Below are 16,301 nucleotides of genomic sequence, written 5' to 3'. Positions count from 1 at the left end.
GTAGCACACATTTATTGTGCCCATTTGACAGATAAGGAAACTGAGTCTCAGAGAAGTTCAATGACTTGCTTATGGTCACAGAACCCTCAAGCCCTGGGTTCTTTGATTTTAAGTGTTCTTTATTAGAGGTAAGAGATAAAAAAGAAACATATTATGGCTCATGGAAACAAAGGGAGAAGGACCCACTGGCTGAGGAATGAGGACACTTGGGTTGGAGTCCTGGTCTGCCATGAGCTAACTTTGGGACACTAGACCAGTCAAATCCCCTCTACTCTCATCTGTCAGATAAGGTTCATGATGCCCGGAATATTAAGTCAATGCAGTCTCCCTGTAAGCCACATAACACTTGCCAATTCAACAAACCACTTTTTTCAATGAAGGAACTCGAAAGATATGATGAACCAGCAAAGGAAGCGGAGGAGCTGTCGTCCAGATAAAAAAGCCAAGAGGAAGGCCATGGAAACCCAGAAAGAGTAGGCAAGACCACCTGACCTACAGAAAGTGGGTGTGAAGATTCAGAATGAAGACAAGATCATCCTGCCTGACAAATAGACAGGAGGATAAACCAATAAAAAGGAAAAAGGCGGGGGAGAGGGAATAAAAGAGACTCAGTGAATGGTCTCTAACTTAGTCAAGTACAAAGCAAAGTCTTTAGCTGAAAGGATGAAGAGATGCTGAGGGAGAATTGAGAAGTCTGAACAATTTCTTGAGGGAGTGAGAAAAATAATGAATTAGAAAGGAGCAAAAAGACTGGCTTGCTGGGATGAGCATGAACAAAGGTTCAGTGGCTTGCCCAGAGTCACATAGCCAATATTTGAAGTTGGATTTGAACTCAGGTCTTCCAAAGTGCAGATGCAGTGCTCTACTCACTATGGCACTACCCATTATGCCACGTGGTAGAACAGAGCAGCCATTGAGTAAATACCTGCTTTGCTTGGGGTTCAAGGCTCCACAATCTGTTGCTAACCTAACTTTTCAGCCAAAACTTACCCCCACTGTCTCAATGCCTCCCTGAAACAGTGTCTCAGAATATATTCCATGTCACCTCCCTCCATGCATCATGGTTTTCTGGGGTTGTAGTTCTCTGCTTCAGTCTACTCATTTAATTTCGACCCATCTGAGGCAATGGGATGTGGCAAAGGAAAGGCTGCATTTGTTGTCAGGAGCCGAGTTCAAATTCTAGTTCAGAAGCTGCTTATCTGAATGACCACGACCATATCCACCTAATTCCTGTGAGTGGTCCCTTCGTTTGAAAAATTGGGAGGGAAGGAGAGGTTGGTATGGATGAGCGAGATGATCTATATGTTACCTTTTAAATCCGTCACAATTGCCAGCTCCTCCAGGAAGGCCTCCCAGATCTCTGATTCTGTACTGACCTCCCCTCCAACCCACTCCCAAATGGTCCTCTCCAACTTCACATGGCCCTTAATTTGTGCTTCTCTCATGCGCTGATCATCAATAGAGTGATCCATTCTTCCTTTTTTTTGCTATGCAATTGGGGTCAGGGTCACACAGCTAGGAAGTGTTAAGTGTCTGAGACCACATTTGAACTCAGGTCCTCCTAACTTCAGGACTGGTGCTCCATCCCCTGTGCCACCCCGCTGCCCCTCAGTACAGTGATTCTTACATATGCCATACTCCTGCTTACCTTTCTTACCTATTCCCTTCACACCTACCTCACTGGGTCATTGGAAATACAGTATTTTGTAAACCTTATAGAAAGAAGTGCTTATGCTTTTTTTGTGAGTTGTAAATAGCCTCATGAGGACAGGTGTCACATCTTATTTAAACTCTTCCTTTCTTCTCTCTTTATAATTTCTTTAATTGCTGATGGCCCGAATGCTGAATTCCCAACTCCCCCTGCTGGACTCTGATATTACTACACTCCCAGCCCCCACGTCCGGTCCCAGCACCCAATCCAGCGGAGCGCAGCTCTCCACCTCCATCTATTCTCTCAGGTAAAGGACACTGGCATTAGCCCAGCAGCTATTTTCCCATCTGCCTGGCTCAGAAGGTGACCTTCAACGACAATGTTAGTTATCTAAGATAACCTTAGGATGCAATGGCAAAACCAGTAAGGGCTTCTGCTTTGTTTCCCACAAAAGGAAACTGCTTGGTGAACGTGGTTCCATTCTCCAGTCATTTTCTCCGTCACATGGAAGGTGCCGTGGACTCCCAAATGCAAGTCTCCCAGCTGCAGACCCTCCCCTCGCTAAACTACACCTCAGGTAACACACAAGGGGCTCCAAGCACGGACTTCTCTGATCAAATTAAGTAAAACCTCATCACAGAAGGATTCCCTTTGTCCTGACGGCTGCTTCCTTTTCCATCCCACCCCCCCAAAGACCTTACAAACAGATGTCCTTGAATAACTCGCCCCCTCCTACAATCCCCTAAATGCTGGATTTGGAAGGGAGGGAAAAAATGTACCATCCAGAGACATATGAGGAACTGGGGAAAAACCCAATGCAGAAGAAAGAAGAAAAACTTTCAACTATTAAATCTGTTTAGTAAAGACAGTTTTGATCATACAAAACAACAAGTTAACAATAATTCGAGGGCCAGACATACCACTGGGTGGAGGGAGGGGAGGTTGGGAGGTATGGAAGGCATTCAACCCAATCCCCCAATACTCCCCCCCATATGCCCCTGAGGGAGATGAAGATGAAGAACTATTCCCAATTCCTTCCCCCCTGGCCCTCCACTGAACTGTGGGGGTAGAAGGCCTAAGACACTAGCACAGGGAGGTTCCCCCAACTCCACTCCTACTTAATACTGGGAAGAAGGGGAAGGAAGTATCTCTCTATCCCCATTGGCCAGCTGGAGAAGTCATGGAGAGGCTGAGAGCCATCAGTGAACAAGGGGGTAGAGGTGGGGCATCTTTGGTGAAAAGGCTTCTTCTCTGCCCTCCAGGTCTCTCAAATGAAGAACAGAAAGGAAAGCCCAGAGAAAGCAAGCCTCAGGAAGGGAAAAAGGCAAGGGGATCCCACAGCCAGAGAGAGGGCAAAGTAAAACATAAATCTTTATGTTATGGCAACAAATAGCCAAGGCTCATCCCCAGATGAGATCGGGAGGCTAAAAGATGGCCCAAGAACAAAAAAGGGAAAAAAAAAAAAAAAAAAAAAAAAAAGCTAAAATCAAGGAACTATAAAACCAGACTAGTTTTAAAATGAGGGAGAGAGGCAAATGGGATAAGTTGGATGGCCCTCAACACAAAGGCCCAAAGGACCTTATCTCCCAACTCATCTTCCAGAGTGGGGCTCTCTGTCTGCTCCCAACTTAAGGTAGCAGATATTGTGGGCTCAGACTGGCTCCAGAAAGGAGGGGAGGGGATAGAAACTGAAGGCAGGAGGATGGAGGAAGATGTGCAAAAAAAAAAAAAAAAAAAAAAAAAAAAAAAAAAACAGGGCCCTGGACACTATGCTCCCCACTCCCTGGCCCTATATATACCTTTGGGGAAAGGAGAGGGAAGTTGTGTTGGGTTTTTTCCCCCAAACACATAGTGTTCAGGGAAAGTGGGAAAAGAGGGATCATTCTGAATCCTAGGGCGACTCCCTCCTCCACAAGATAGTCCTGCCTTTCCATTCACTGAGAAGGAAAGAAGGGAAGACTCAGAAATGTTGCACTAAATGCTAAGATTTGGAGGGAGGAGGAGGAAGAGGAAGGCTCCCATCCCTTTTATCTCAGTGCCAATATCAGAGAAGCCCTTCCTCCTGCCCTCAGAGCCCTGCCTGGTAGAGAGAAAGACCATGAGCCAGTTTCAGTCTCGGCCAGCTTCCCAAGCAAGTAGATATGTGGACTTTACACTGGGCTGGGTCAGATTCAAACAGGAAAGCCTCCTGGGCCACATCAGGACCCCCTGCCCATCACCAGCATATCTGCAGGCTGATTCATGCCCCCTATCCACACACTCACACATCTAGCCCTGCATGTCTGCCCCTTGGCCACAGCTCCAGCTGTCCAAGGCCTCTGTGCTAAGGCAGGGGAAGCTTCCTGGCCCCAGCCCTGAGACTAAGCCCCCTGGATCCATATTATCAAGGCCCTGTCCTCTACAGGGCTCAGTTTCCCGGCCACATGGCCCCCAAGTCTACTGAAGCCTCAGATTAGGGTCAAGGGAGAGCAGAGGGAACAAGATAACAAACACTGAGTCACCTCCCTGAAGTAGCTCCCCAAAATACCTTTTAAAAAAAAAAATCATTCTGTGACTTGGGAGGGAAAAGCAGGGAAAGAGGAGAAAAAAAATAGAAATTTTATAAAAATTCAAGGCCAAATTAGCCAAGAAAAACTGCACAATGAGGAAGATCTTGAGAGCAACTTGCCCCCTTGTCCTCACCCTCCCAACCTCCCAGGAATCAGGTGCTCCCAGGACATATCCAGGAGTTCCAGGGAAGGTGGCAGTTAAAGGATCAGAATTCATCTGCTGACAAGTTTCTGGGCTCCATGCAAGTCGGAGCTGGGGGAGGACAGTTCTGTGTCTCTGCTTTTAAAAAATATACTTAAAGAGTTATTGCTTTCCCTCCATCAGGGTAGGAGGAGGGCTTAAGGGTGGCTCAGTGAGCAAGGGCAGCTGCCTCCAAAGCCCGGGCTTTCTTCCTCCTCTTTAGGAGCAGAGGGTTGGTAGCGTCCTCAATCTTCTTAATCTTGATTTGTTCATAGTCAACACGCATGGTAGCCAAGGCACTGGTCATCTCTTCCTGAGGAGGAGAACAGCAAGGGTGAGTTTAAGGAGAAGGATGAGACCACATGAAGTGAAGCACAAAGGATAAGAAGAGGAAGCAGAACATTTTATAAACAATGGAAATGAAAAAGAAAAAAGATAAGAGGTCACAAAGCAGTGAATACATTGGGCTTGGCTTACAACATCTCTAAATTAGGGATGGAGCTATGAAGATCACAGCTTCGGGTGGACATTACCATTTCAGGCAACTTACCCAATACCCCATAGGAAAGTTCAGCAAATATGAGAGAAAGACAACTGGAGAAGATTCAGAAGCCCAATTCAACAAACATTTATTAAGTACCCAGGAAGCCTTTCCCAATCGTTCCTAATTCTAAGGCCTTCTCCATGCTGATCATTTCCTAATTACTATGTATATAGTTTGTTGGTAGATTGTTTTCGTGTTGTCTCTCCTATTAGGTTGAGCTCCTCAAAGACAGGGATAGTATTTTGTCTTTTTTTGTGTCCCCAGCTCTTAACTGAGTACCTGGCCCACAGTAGGTATTTAATACTTATTGACTTCCCAGATATAAAGCACAGCCTGACCTGGATTTGAATTTAAGTTTTGACCTTTGGCTTAGTTTACTTATCTGTTACTAGATGATCTATAAGATCTCTTTCAACTCCACCATTTTAAGACACTAAATTAAGTGAGGATTCATCAGAGTGGCAAATGGGGGTTGGGGAGCAGGGAGGCAGTAATAGAACCTAATAAGAAAATTGAGCCTTTCCCCATACTTTGGAGTCAGGTTTTTTAGGGATGACCAGAAGTTTTATTTCTTTGACACATATGCTCTGAGACAATAAAAACTAAGGACATTGGGTTCTATAGCATCTTTCTCTTCCTTCCCTTATTATCCAATGAGATAATATTTGTAAAACACTTAGTACATTGCCTAACACACAGTTGGTATTATTTCAGTGCTTACTCCTATTCCCTTCCAGGAACCAGCACCCACCCTTGCACCTCCAAAGCAATTCCTTGCCCTTACCTTCACATCCTCCCATCTCTCTTTGTCTTCCTTCAAGACTCTGCTTGTGTGCAGTGGAGTCTGAGGGACCTGCATTGATTGCTTGGAGGAGAGAAAAGGGGATTTAGAATCAGACCAAATACAGGAGGATTTCCCTAAACAGAAGCTGACTCCTGGTCCCCAATCCCTAGTGGGGCTCTTCTGAGTTTAGGGTCCTCCCAGAAGACCGGGCTCACCATAATCCAAGGGTGATTCATAAATTCTGTGATGGTCATTCTTTGAGTTGGTTCTGTCTTTAGCAGATTCCGGATAAGCATTTTCACTACATATGAGGAAAAAGACAAAGTTGATTTCAGAATTCAAGCTTCATACTCCCACCACCACAACCACCAACACCACTGTCAACTACCTCCAGCTTTAAAAGAGAGATCAGATTCTCAGTTGGAATGATATTCTCCAAAACAGAAAGCACTAAGGCTTGACCATGTTTTCTGAAGTACCCACAAGCCCTGATATCCTAATCAGGCATTCTCCCAAATCCTTTACACATGGGTATACTTCATGTGTTCTAGAAGGGTGGGGGGTCTTTTACCTTCCTCTGATACTTCTGACCATTCTGGATTGGGAAACTCATACTGGCCCATTCGGATTCGTGTCTTCATGCCAGGAGAGATGGCAAGGCCATGATTGGAATAGAATGGAGGATAACCACACAGTCTACACCCAGAAAAGAGAAAAAAAGGAAGAAAATGAGAAGTGTTACTTAAGAGACATATACCAGGAAAAGGGAGGAAAATTTGCTTCTTCCCTTGTACCACTGGTATAAAGAAAGAAGATCTGGTGATTAGATCCAGCTATTAAAAGTATTTTTAAAAGTAGTTATCAGGAATCCTGTGCAACAAGTACCTATTCATATGGACAATTCCCACCTCTTTTTCTACTTAGGGATAAGGGCAAGGGAGAAAGAAAAGATTATTTAGAAAGATCTCCCACAGAAATGCAAATTTAGCTAGAAAAATAAATGATAGTATCCTCCCAACACATCCCACCCTGCTCATCCAAGTTCTTGTCCATGAGAGAAGAATAGTGTCTGCCCCCCTTCCCACAGTACTCACAGGATATACATGATGACACCCAAAGACCACATGTCACAGGATTTATCATATTTCTCAGGGCCCAGGACCTCTGGAGCTGTAAAGGACAAGAGGTTAATGGAACTGGGATATCTTCCCAGAAGCATGAAAAAGGTCCTCTAGAGTGCCAATGGACATAGGGGGTCACTTCACTGTCCTGGATTACACTGGATTATTCATTCCAAGCCTTACAAAAGAGACCCAGACTGAAAAAACCCAAAGAGAGAATGCTGCAGTCCCTCCTTTCTCCTGAAAGGAGAGGAAACATCTACCACAGATACCCCAAAACTGTAGCCATTAATCATCTGATTCTCAAATTTAAAGTTGGAAAGGAACCTTGCAGACCATCTAACTGAATCCCATCATTTTAGGTATGAGAAAGACTGAGGCTCCTGGGGATGAAATGACCTATCCAAAGTTCCAACACTACAAAATATGCAAACCATAAACCTCAGTAGGCCATTCTCTTATTTCTGGTCATAACTATTTATCAAAACTGATCTCAAAATGGGTTTGCTGGTGACCTGAGCTCAATGAAGAAAGGGAGAAGCAAAGGAAGCATGAACCCTCAGCATCTATTTTTGGAACTTACCCACATAATATGGTGTGTAGCAAGGGGTAGTGAGGGAATTATGGCTGGTAGTTTCCTTGGCAAAGCCAAAATCAGTGAGCTTCAGGATAGCATTGGGCCGTTTGGAAGAGTATAAGAGATTCTCAGGCTGCATAGAAACAAAAAAGAGAGAGAAATAAAGGCCTCACCGAGCCAAAGGGACTAAAACTAGTCAGTCATCCATTCAACAAATTTTTATTAAGAGTTTACTATACTTCACTTACTATGTGTATTAGATACTAGGGATGTGATAGGAAAGGGAGAAGGGATAATGATCAGAAAATCAAGAAAGAATTCAACTAAGAGGTAGTATCCGAGATGAGACATGAAGAAAGCTAGAGATTGTGTCAAAGGTCTCCAGGGGTTCAGAGGGAGCACATTTGGCACAGGGAACAGCAGAGAAACTGAAGTTAGAATGTTATGTACCCAAAAAAGTAAATAAGCCACCTTGGTTGGACTGGACAGCAAGTGGAAGAAAATACAATATACCAGGAAAGGTAGGCTAGAGACCGATTGTAAAGGGATTGAAATAGCAAAGTAGCTTTCACTGTATTCCAAAGGTAATAAAGATACTCTGAGCTTCATTCATTCATTCAATCAATCAACAAGTATTGAATGCATCTTAAAAAAATCAGAACTCTCATTTTTCAAGTGAAGTAATCATAGCTATCGTTAGCCATATGAAAAAAAAATGCTCTAACTTTAAAAAGTTAGAGAAATGTATTGGAGAAATGTAAACTAAAACAATTCTAGAGTACTACTACATACCTATTAGATTGGCTAATAAGACAGAAAAGGAAAATTACAATTGGTGGAGAGGATGTTGGGAAAATGAGGCATTAATGTTCTGTTAATGAAGTTGTGAATTGATTCAATCATTCTGCAGAATAATTTGGAAACATATACATATATATATATATATATATATATATATATATATATATATATATATATATATATATATATATATATATATATATATATATATATATATATACTATATTTCTATATTCATTCCAAGCTTTACAGGAGAGACCCATTCTGAAAAAACCCAAAGGGAGAACGCTATAGTCCCTCCTTTCACCTGAAAGGAGAGGAAACATCTACCACAGATACCCCAAAACTGCAGTCATTAATCATCTGATTCTCAAATTTAGAGTTGGAAAGGAACCTTGCGACTATCTAACTGACTATATATAGGTATATAACTGTGTTATATATAAAGGGTATAAAACTGTGCATATGCCTTTTGACCTAGCAATACCACTATTAGTTCTATATCCCAAAAGACATTTAAAAAAAAAAAAAAGGAAAAGGATCTATATGCACAAAAAATATTTGTAGCAGCTTTTAAGGGGCAAAGAATTGGAAAATGAGGGGATATCCATCAATTGGGAAAAGATTGAATAAATTCTGATAGATGATTACATTGGAATACTATTGTGCTATAAGAAATGATGAGCAAGATGCTCTCAGAAAAACCTGGAAAAAGTTCCAGGAGCTGATGCGAAGTGAAATGTGCCATATATTAAGTAATAGCAATATTGTAAGATGATCAACTGTAAATGACATGACTATTGTCAGAAATACAATGATCCCAAAAACTATCCATATCCAGAGAAAGAACTGGTGGTGTCTGAATGTAGATCTGAAGCATACTTTTTTTTTAAATTTTGTTCTGTAATTTTTTTTTCACAACATGACTACACATGTATAACCTATAATGAATTGTTTGCATTCTCAAATGGGGGAGGCAGAGAGGATGAATCTAGAAAAAAGGCTAAGAACTCTTCTAGATAATGAGGGGGAATACAGAAGCCTACAGTCTTCAAACAGAAGAAGCTTAGAATCGTTAGGGACTAAAGATATGTGAAACAGATGTGAGAAAACACCATAAGACAAAATAGTTAATAGCTTTCATGACTAGAAATAGAAAGGAGATATTCCTGTGGGCTGAAGGGAGAAGAGAAGACTTCATGGGGGAGGCAGGACACAATTTGGGTTGGTCTAGGTAGGCAAAGAGAAGAAAGGAGGAGAGGTACAGGCAAATGCTCCTCCAAAATTCATCCAGCAAAAGGTCATAACCCAAAGCTGATGAAGTAGTGTGGACACCTGGAGGCTCAGAACTGGCATAGTTCAGGGAGAAGCTGTCTCGGTATATAGGGGCTGATAGAGGGGAAATGAACCAGAAGACTCCTCATCATGGCTGATATTCATCCAGAATAGCTGGGCTGACAGTAAATTTTTACAATCTACAAAGAACTTGACATATATTAGCTTGTTTGATCCTCATAACAACCCTGTGAATGTGCAACTGTAACTTTATTTTTTATTGGGATAACTGAGGCATAAAGAATGACAGCCAATGTTATACAGAAACCTTTAAAGTTTGCAAAGCACTGACATAAATGATCTCACTTTAACTCTGTAACAACCTGGGAAGTTGATATTGACAGGCGTTATTCACACTTTATGGAGAAATTTGCTTGTTCAAGGACACATAGGAAGTGGCAAAGCCAAGATTTAAATGTCTTCTCATTCCAAATCCAATTATCTTCCCACTACATCCCTACCAACCCTTGCTATCATCTCATAGTCTCCAGATTATGGAGCAGGAGTGGGAGGAATATGGAGGGAGGGGAAAAATTACCTTGACATCCCTGTGTGCAATGTTGATTGAATGTAAGTACTGAATTGCTTCACCAATGCTCTTCATGATGTCTGAAGCCTCTGGAGGGAATGAAGAAGAAAGATGGGTTTTGAAGTTTAGTTTTTCAATGCTAATGCAATTCCAATTATTTACTGATTGGCCCTAACCTCAATATGGAATTGCAATAGCATATAATGATACTCAGTGTTGGAAACCTTAAGCCTCACAGGTACGAGCCTTTAGACATCATCAATCAACCAACAAGGATCTCGAACACTAGTGGATTATAAAAAAAATCTCTGCTTAGAAGGAGCTTACATTCTAATGATGCAATCCCTAGAACAAGGGTTCTTAACCTGGGATCCACAAACACCCTCCAAAGTATCCATGTCAAAATTTCAAGGAGTCTATGAATTTTCATTAATTTTTGGCTTTCTTTGTAATCTTAGGCATTTGACTATCCATTTAAAAACATTATTCTGAAAGTAGATCCATAAGTCATATCAGGCTGTGAAATGCATCCATAATTTAAAAAACAAACAAACAAAAACTGTTTAAGAATATTACCCAAGAATGATGTCAGCAAAGTCAGTCATGACTCTGGCCTGGCAGAATTCTAGAATGGGGGGATGGGGTGGAGCAGGAAGAGCCACAACTAATAGAGTAGCCCTTTAACTCTACCATAGAAATCTCCCTTCTAAAGAACTTACTCAGACTTTTTTGCCTCTACCAAGAGAGCTTACTTACCTCTCTCTGTGAAGGCCTGGTCTCCCCGGTCTTGGATGCGACTGAAGAGCTCACCACCATCCATGCTGAAACAAAAGCCAAAAGATATGCAATGGAGTTCTGAAATAGAGTTTCTGGCTAGGTCCCACCTACTACATGTTAATGTTTCCCCTTTACTGTCAAAATAGTTATGATACTAAACTACATAATTGGATTGAATAAGGCTGAAAGAAATGTTGGAAAGGAATGGGGAGGCGGAAGAGTTGAGCAAGGAGCAGGGTGTAAGAAATAGGAAGTTGGGCAGAAGGACTAATCAGGAAATGAGAGTTTTGAGGAGGAAGTGGTGGAGAGGAATGTGTAGGAAGAATTATTTACCATTCCATGATAATCAGGAGACACTTCCTTCCAGCATATAGGTTCTCGTAGACATCCACAATCTTGACTATGTGTGGGCACTGAGAGGCTCTCCAATGCAGATCCACCTCTCTTCGGGCCTTGGGGCAATCCTGAAGCATCTGTCAATAGAAACAGAGCCCATGAAAGAATGACCAAAGCATGTGGAACAGCAAAGCACCCTGAAGAGAAACAGGAGACGAGTTACCAGGAGTCAAACTATCATCAAACCATAACCTTCCAGGAAATGCAGCTAGAGACAGTGCAGGAACCTGAATTTTAGAACCTCAGGAACAGAAGTGCCCTCCTGACACCTCGTTCTGCTTCTCAACCAGACCCTGCACTGGAAGGAGCAATTTACTGCTGCCCAATTGTCAGCATCAGGCAAGTGAGTCCAAGAGCTTTGAAGAACACCTTCCCTGCTCTTTACCCCATAAACCCTCCAGCTACAGCCATTGGTCCTGCTCCCAGCCTAGCCATCATAGCCACCATCCTGGGCACAACCCTCACGCAGACATGGCGTAGCAATGATCAAACATACTGAAGATCCAGAAAAGATACTTCTTGTCATAGGAAAATTATAGGTTTTTATCAGGAGAAATGACATTTGTTTTGTGGCTGTACCCTAAAGTCAGTTGAACCAGCCATCTCTCTTATAGCTGAAACCTTCTTTTTGTTTCATCTTCCTCCATCTAAATGAAAATTCCTTGATAGCATGGACTAACTTACACTATTATCTATCTTCTAAACACATAGAAGAATACTTTGCACATAAAAGTTTAAAGCAAGCAAGTGGTGAAGGGCTTGAAGTCAGTATTCTATATCCTGGGTTCAAATCCAGGCTCGAACACTTACTAGTTGTGTAACTCTGAACTAGTCACTTAACCCTTTTTGCCTTAGTTTCTGTAAAATGAGCTGGAGAAGGAAATGGCAAACCACTCCACTTTCTTGGCCAAAAAAAATCCCCAGTGAAGTCAAGAAGAATTAGACACAACTGAACAACAAAAAGAGTTTAATGTTTTCTCATCCATTCAGTAATTTATTCATATCATGGGAAAATCACCACCCTGCAACTAGTGAATCTCTCCAAAAATTAATAAGGGCCCCTAATAGCACTAATTCCCTGGGCCTGTACTTGTAACCTTTCCTGGATGATGGGACCTGCCAATGTTTGATAGCACAGCCCTTAAAAAAACAGGATCAGGAGTGTGTGTGTGTGCACGCCCTGGAGCACACAACGAGGCATCAAATTATTAATAGCTCACAGTTTGCTGGCACGTGGCAGAGTCCTTCCTCACAGCAATTCTGTGACAGGCACAAGCATTTTTTGGAAAAGACTTGTAGTTTCATGCAAATTAGTATGTAAACTCTCTCTCGTGGTGATGCTCTATAAAAACATGGTTCTAAACTATAAGATAGAATAAATAGAGTGCTGGGCATGAAGTCTGGAAACCCTGACTTCAAATTCAGCCTCAGAGCCTTCCTAACTGTGTGATGTTGGGCAAGTCACTTAACTACTGTCTGCCTCAGTTTCCTCAGCTATAAAATGGAGATGAGAATAGTTTCCCAAGGAAACTTGAACTCAGCTTTTCCTTTTCTAAGACCAACTCTCTATTCACTGACCTCTCCTTGCTTTTTGGTACAAGTATTATCAAGCCTGTTTGTCAGATGGAGTAACAGACTTAGAGAGATGAAGTGGTTTATTCAAAGTCATTCCTCTAGTAAATGTGCATGGATCTGACCAAGTCTAAGGTTCCTAGCACTTAACCACTCTGCCTCTTGTGCTGATTATGAGATCAGAAATAAACCCAACCTGATCTTTCTGGGATATTTTGGAATTGGCAACTACAACAGAGAGCTTCCTAAGCAGTTCCTTAGGCTACATTTTCCAGTTACATTCTTTTTTTTTTTTTTTTTTTTAAACCAGTTACATTTTCTACCAAAGGAGCTTAGGAGATGGAAGTATCTGATAGAATGGTTACACCAAGATGCAGAGGTATGGAGGGGACTCAGAGGAGAACCTGGAAGTACCTCCAAGGGTCATCTAGCTGCATACCCAGAGGAGGCCCTCTCAAGTCTGTTAGGACCTAGTAAGTCCCAGTCTTTTCCACTTTTCTGTCCACTCAGGTCATCCCCTTTCTCTTTACCCAACTAACAAGTAGTTATTATAGAGCACCTCCCAGGGGCCCAGCATAATGCTCGGCACTTTAAAGGGGCACAAAAGACTGCAGACAAAGTCCTCCTTGTCAAAAATCTTACATCCTCATAGGAAGAAAAAAAAATTGAGTCCCTGCAAAAGAGAACTGAAAAGACTAAAGCAACATGCAGATGAGCAGTGACTTGTGTTCCTAGGGTCCTAGAGTAAGGGAGTGAATGATGAGCACTGGCATGGTCAAAGAAGACTACCTGGAAGAGGTAGCGTTTGAACTTATTTTTGAAGGACAGACAGAGAAAGACGAGAATGGAGAGAAAGGAGCCTTCTAGAAGGGGTGGGGAGAAAAAGGGTGCAGAGAGGAGAAGAACAATTGAGAGACATGGGGGAAACCAAGGGTATGACTGGATTAAAAAAAAAAAGAGGATAACTACTGTGGGAAAGGAGGAAAGATTAGGAATTAAAACTGAAAGGGGGGGGGGGGGGGTTAAGGCAGATTGTGGAAGGCTTTAAAAGCCAGAGAGAAATGTTTTCAGTCTGAAAGAGAATATCCGAGAGAATGAAACTGGATGCAGACAAAAGGACTGGGTTTACAGTCAGAGGGCCTGGGTTTGAATCCACCCTGGACAAGTAGTCTCCCGCCTAGACCTGGGTTACTTCGTTTGTAGAATAAGCTCCTGCGCTGGGTAATCTCTCAGAGCTCCTCGCCCTAAATCTCGGGGCCCTTTGAGTCCGTGCTGCAGAGCCATCCTCAGCGCCCGCCGGCTCGGCTCCTACACTTGTCTCGGCCTGACCACGCGCACGCTCTCATCTGGGAAATAAGGGGGTGGGAGGAAAAGCACAAGCCTGTTCAAAATAAGGGAACACCGCTGTGGAGGAACACTGCCACCTAACGGCTACACTGAAATAGCGCAGCGCCTCCGTGGGCTCCTCCTCCTCTGGATAACTGCCCTCCCCCCCCCCCAAAAAAAGCCGACTCTTCCATTCTAACACAGGAGAACGATCTGTGCAAGGGGCTGACGCTGATCTGTCTGCCCACCACACACTCCTCTGGGCACCAAGCAGGAGGGGGAGGGGAAGCTTCACTATTTCATTCCATTCAAACACTTTAACACGTCCCATGGGCGGGGGTACAGGGAGAAAGACCAGCCCCTCCCGGTCCTCCGGGAGTTTTGGGGGAGGGTCGGAGGCAGAGGGGGGTCTTAGAAGACCGTCTAGTCCAACACCCTCCCTTCATAAATTAGCTCATGTGTACACCCGTGAATATGAAGTGTATATACTAAATAACAGCAGGAAACAAGCACTGATTAGCCACCTACAGTGTGCAGGCACTCTATGTTTTAGAAGCGTTATCTCATTTGACCCTGACAGCCACAGGGAGAGATAAACAAGTGCAGTCACGATCCCCATTTTACAGATGAGGAGAGTTGAGGCAGACAGATTAAGTGTTTGGCCCGGAGTCACAAGTCTAGTAAGTAGCTGAGGCTCCGGGCCGGGGGCTCCATCTGTTGAGCCACTTGGCCCAGAGGGAATTAACAACGTGAAATGTTGGGAAAGTCTGTGCACGTTATTATGTAGCACTGGAAATGTAATCTGACGAAAAGTGAGGATTCTCGGAGGAGCGCCAGGTGGCGCCACAGGGCACAGGTTCAGATCTGAAGTCGGGACTCGGTTCAGATCCAGCCTCAGGGGCCGCCCGCTGGGGGGACCAGGGCCAGCCGCTTAGCCCCGTTTGCCTCTTTCCTCGTTTGTAAAACGAGCTGGAGAAGGAAACAGCAAACTCCTCTCCCGGTCTCTGTCTCCGTCTGTCTCTCTATATACACATGCACTATACACGCACACGTGTCAGAAAACGGTCGGGGGGGAGGACGAGTCGGACACGACGGAAAAGAGCCCGGAGGGCTCGGAGAAGGGCCTGTCTCCGCCGGGGGCTCAGTTTTTAGGGCTAACATCTGCCTGCGGGGAGGAAGGCCGGTGGGGGAGAAGACTAAGCCGGCCGGCTGCCTGGAGGGCGTGGGGTTACAGTAAGTCCGGAAAGGTGGGTGAGAGGCCCGCAAGCGGCAGCACTCCCCGCTGCAGACAGAAACAACAAAGAGCACAGCGCGGTGCCGGGGAGGAGGGAGCAGCGCAGATCCAGACTCGCGCCGTGCTCCTGCTGACCCCTCCCGTACCGCGAGCAGCCCCTCCACCCGGCAGAAACAGGGCCCCGAGCCCGCGCCGCTGCCCGGCTGACAGGCGGATTGAGACACAGGAACAAGGCAAGATGAGCTTGCCGCTCAAAGGCCGCCGGTGTGCAGCCTCACGTCCAGGTGTCCCGGGAGTCTCCGGTCTAACTCCAACCACGTAACTTCTCCTCTGCGGCCCAGCCCGGAACGCTGGTAACGGCCTGGCCAGGGGGCTGAGGAGGGGAGAGGAGGGGGCGTTTACGTGGATACACGTAAAGCTTACCCTGCGTTACTAACATTCCTTCCATCACTTCCCAAAGTGACCGACAAAGCAGTGACCCCGGTCTCGGTTAGCAGCGCTTTCTGAGATATAAACGATCCGAGGAAAGTTTAATAGTCGCTCACCAGAGCCAGTTCGGCCTGGCTCCAGCTCTCTCTTGGTCCTAGACTATATGCGATCCATACATAGACACGCCAGAAAAGTAGGTGATACAACGCGGCCCAGTAAAACATAGCTACATTTTGTGGCCCGGGTAAGTACCAGGACTGGAAGGTCTAACATTCACTCCGGGGCGAACTTCTGTAAGTCGCTTTCCCGCTCCTGCTTTCAGAACCCTCCTCTGTAAAGTGTGAGCGCAGCTTTAGATGGTACCTTCAAGCTCTATCACCATGACCCTATATCTGTTACTCCTTTTACAAAACATGTAAACATCGATGAGACTGACAAAGTGCCAAATAAGAGAATTACTTAATTCACAGTAACTTCTTGTCATATTGTTCTCAA

General features: G+C 44.2%; 1 protein-coding gene across 1 annotated transcript in view; it reads right to left on the bottom strand.

Annotated features, from left to right (window-relative positions):
• Window positions 1–2,488: 2,488 nt before the first annotated feature.
• MAPKAPK2 (MAPK activated protein kinase 2) overlaps window positions 2,489–16,301 on the bottom strand; it is a 58,723-nt gene continuing 44,910 nt past the window's right edge. The window contains exons 2-10 of the mRNA XM_074309008.1: window positions 11,183–11,322; window positions 10,829–10,893; window positions 10,082–10,161; window positions 7,414–7,540; window positions 6,804–6,879; window positions 6,281–6,405; window positions 5,925–6,010; window positions 5,710–5,790; window positions 2,489–4,694 (exon numbers count right to left, since the gene is read on the bottom strand). Coding sequence (XP_074165109.1) covers window positions 4,551–4,694; window positions 5,710–5,790; window positions 5,925–6,010; window positions 6,281–6,405; window positions 6,804–6,879; window positions 7,414–7,540; window positions 10,082–10,161; window positions 10,829–10,893; window positions 11,183–11,322 — 924 coding nt within the window. The 3' untranslated portion in view covers window positions 2,489–4,550. The remainder of the gene's footprint in view (window positions 4,695–5,709; window positions 5,791–5,924; window positions 6,011–6,280; window positions 6,406–6,803; window positions 6,880–7,413; window positions 7,541–10,081; window positions 10,162–10,828; window positions 10,894–11,182; window positions 11,323–16,301) is intronic.

The sequence above is a fragment of the Sminthopsis crassicaudata genome, chromosome 4 (genome assembly GCF_048593235.1).
Source record: "Sminthopsis crassicaudata isolate SCR6 chromosome 4, ASM4859323v1, whole genome shotgun sequence".
NCBI classification, from domain to species: Eukaryota; Metazoa; Chordata; class Mammalia; order Dasyuromorphia; family Dasyuridae; genus Sminthopsis; species Sminthopsis crassicaudata.
Note: the sequence above shows the minus strand (reverse complement) of the source record. Positions and strands in the feature narration are given on the sequence as shown.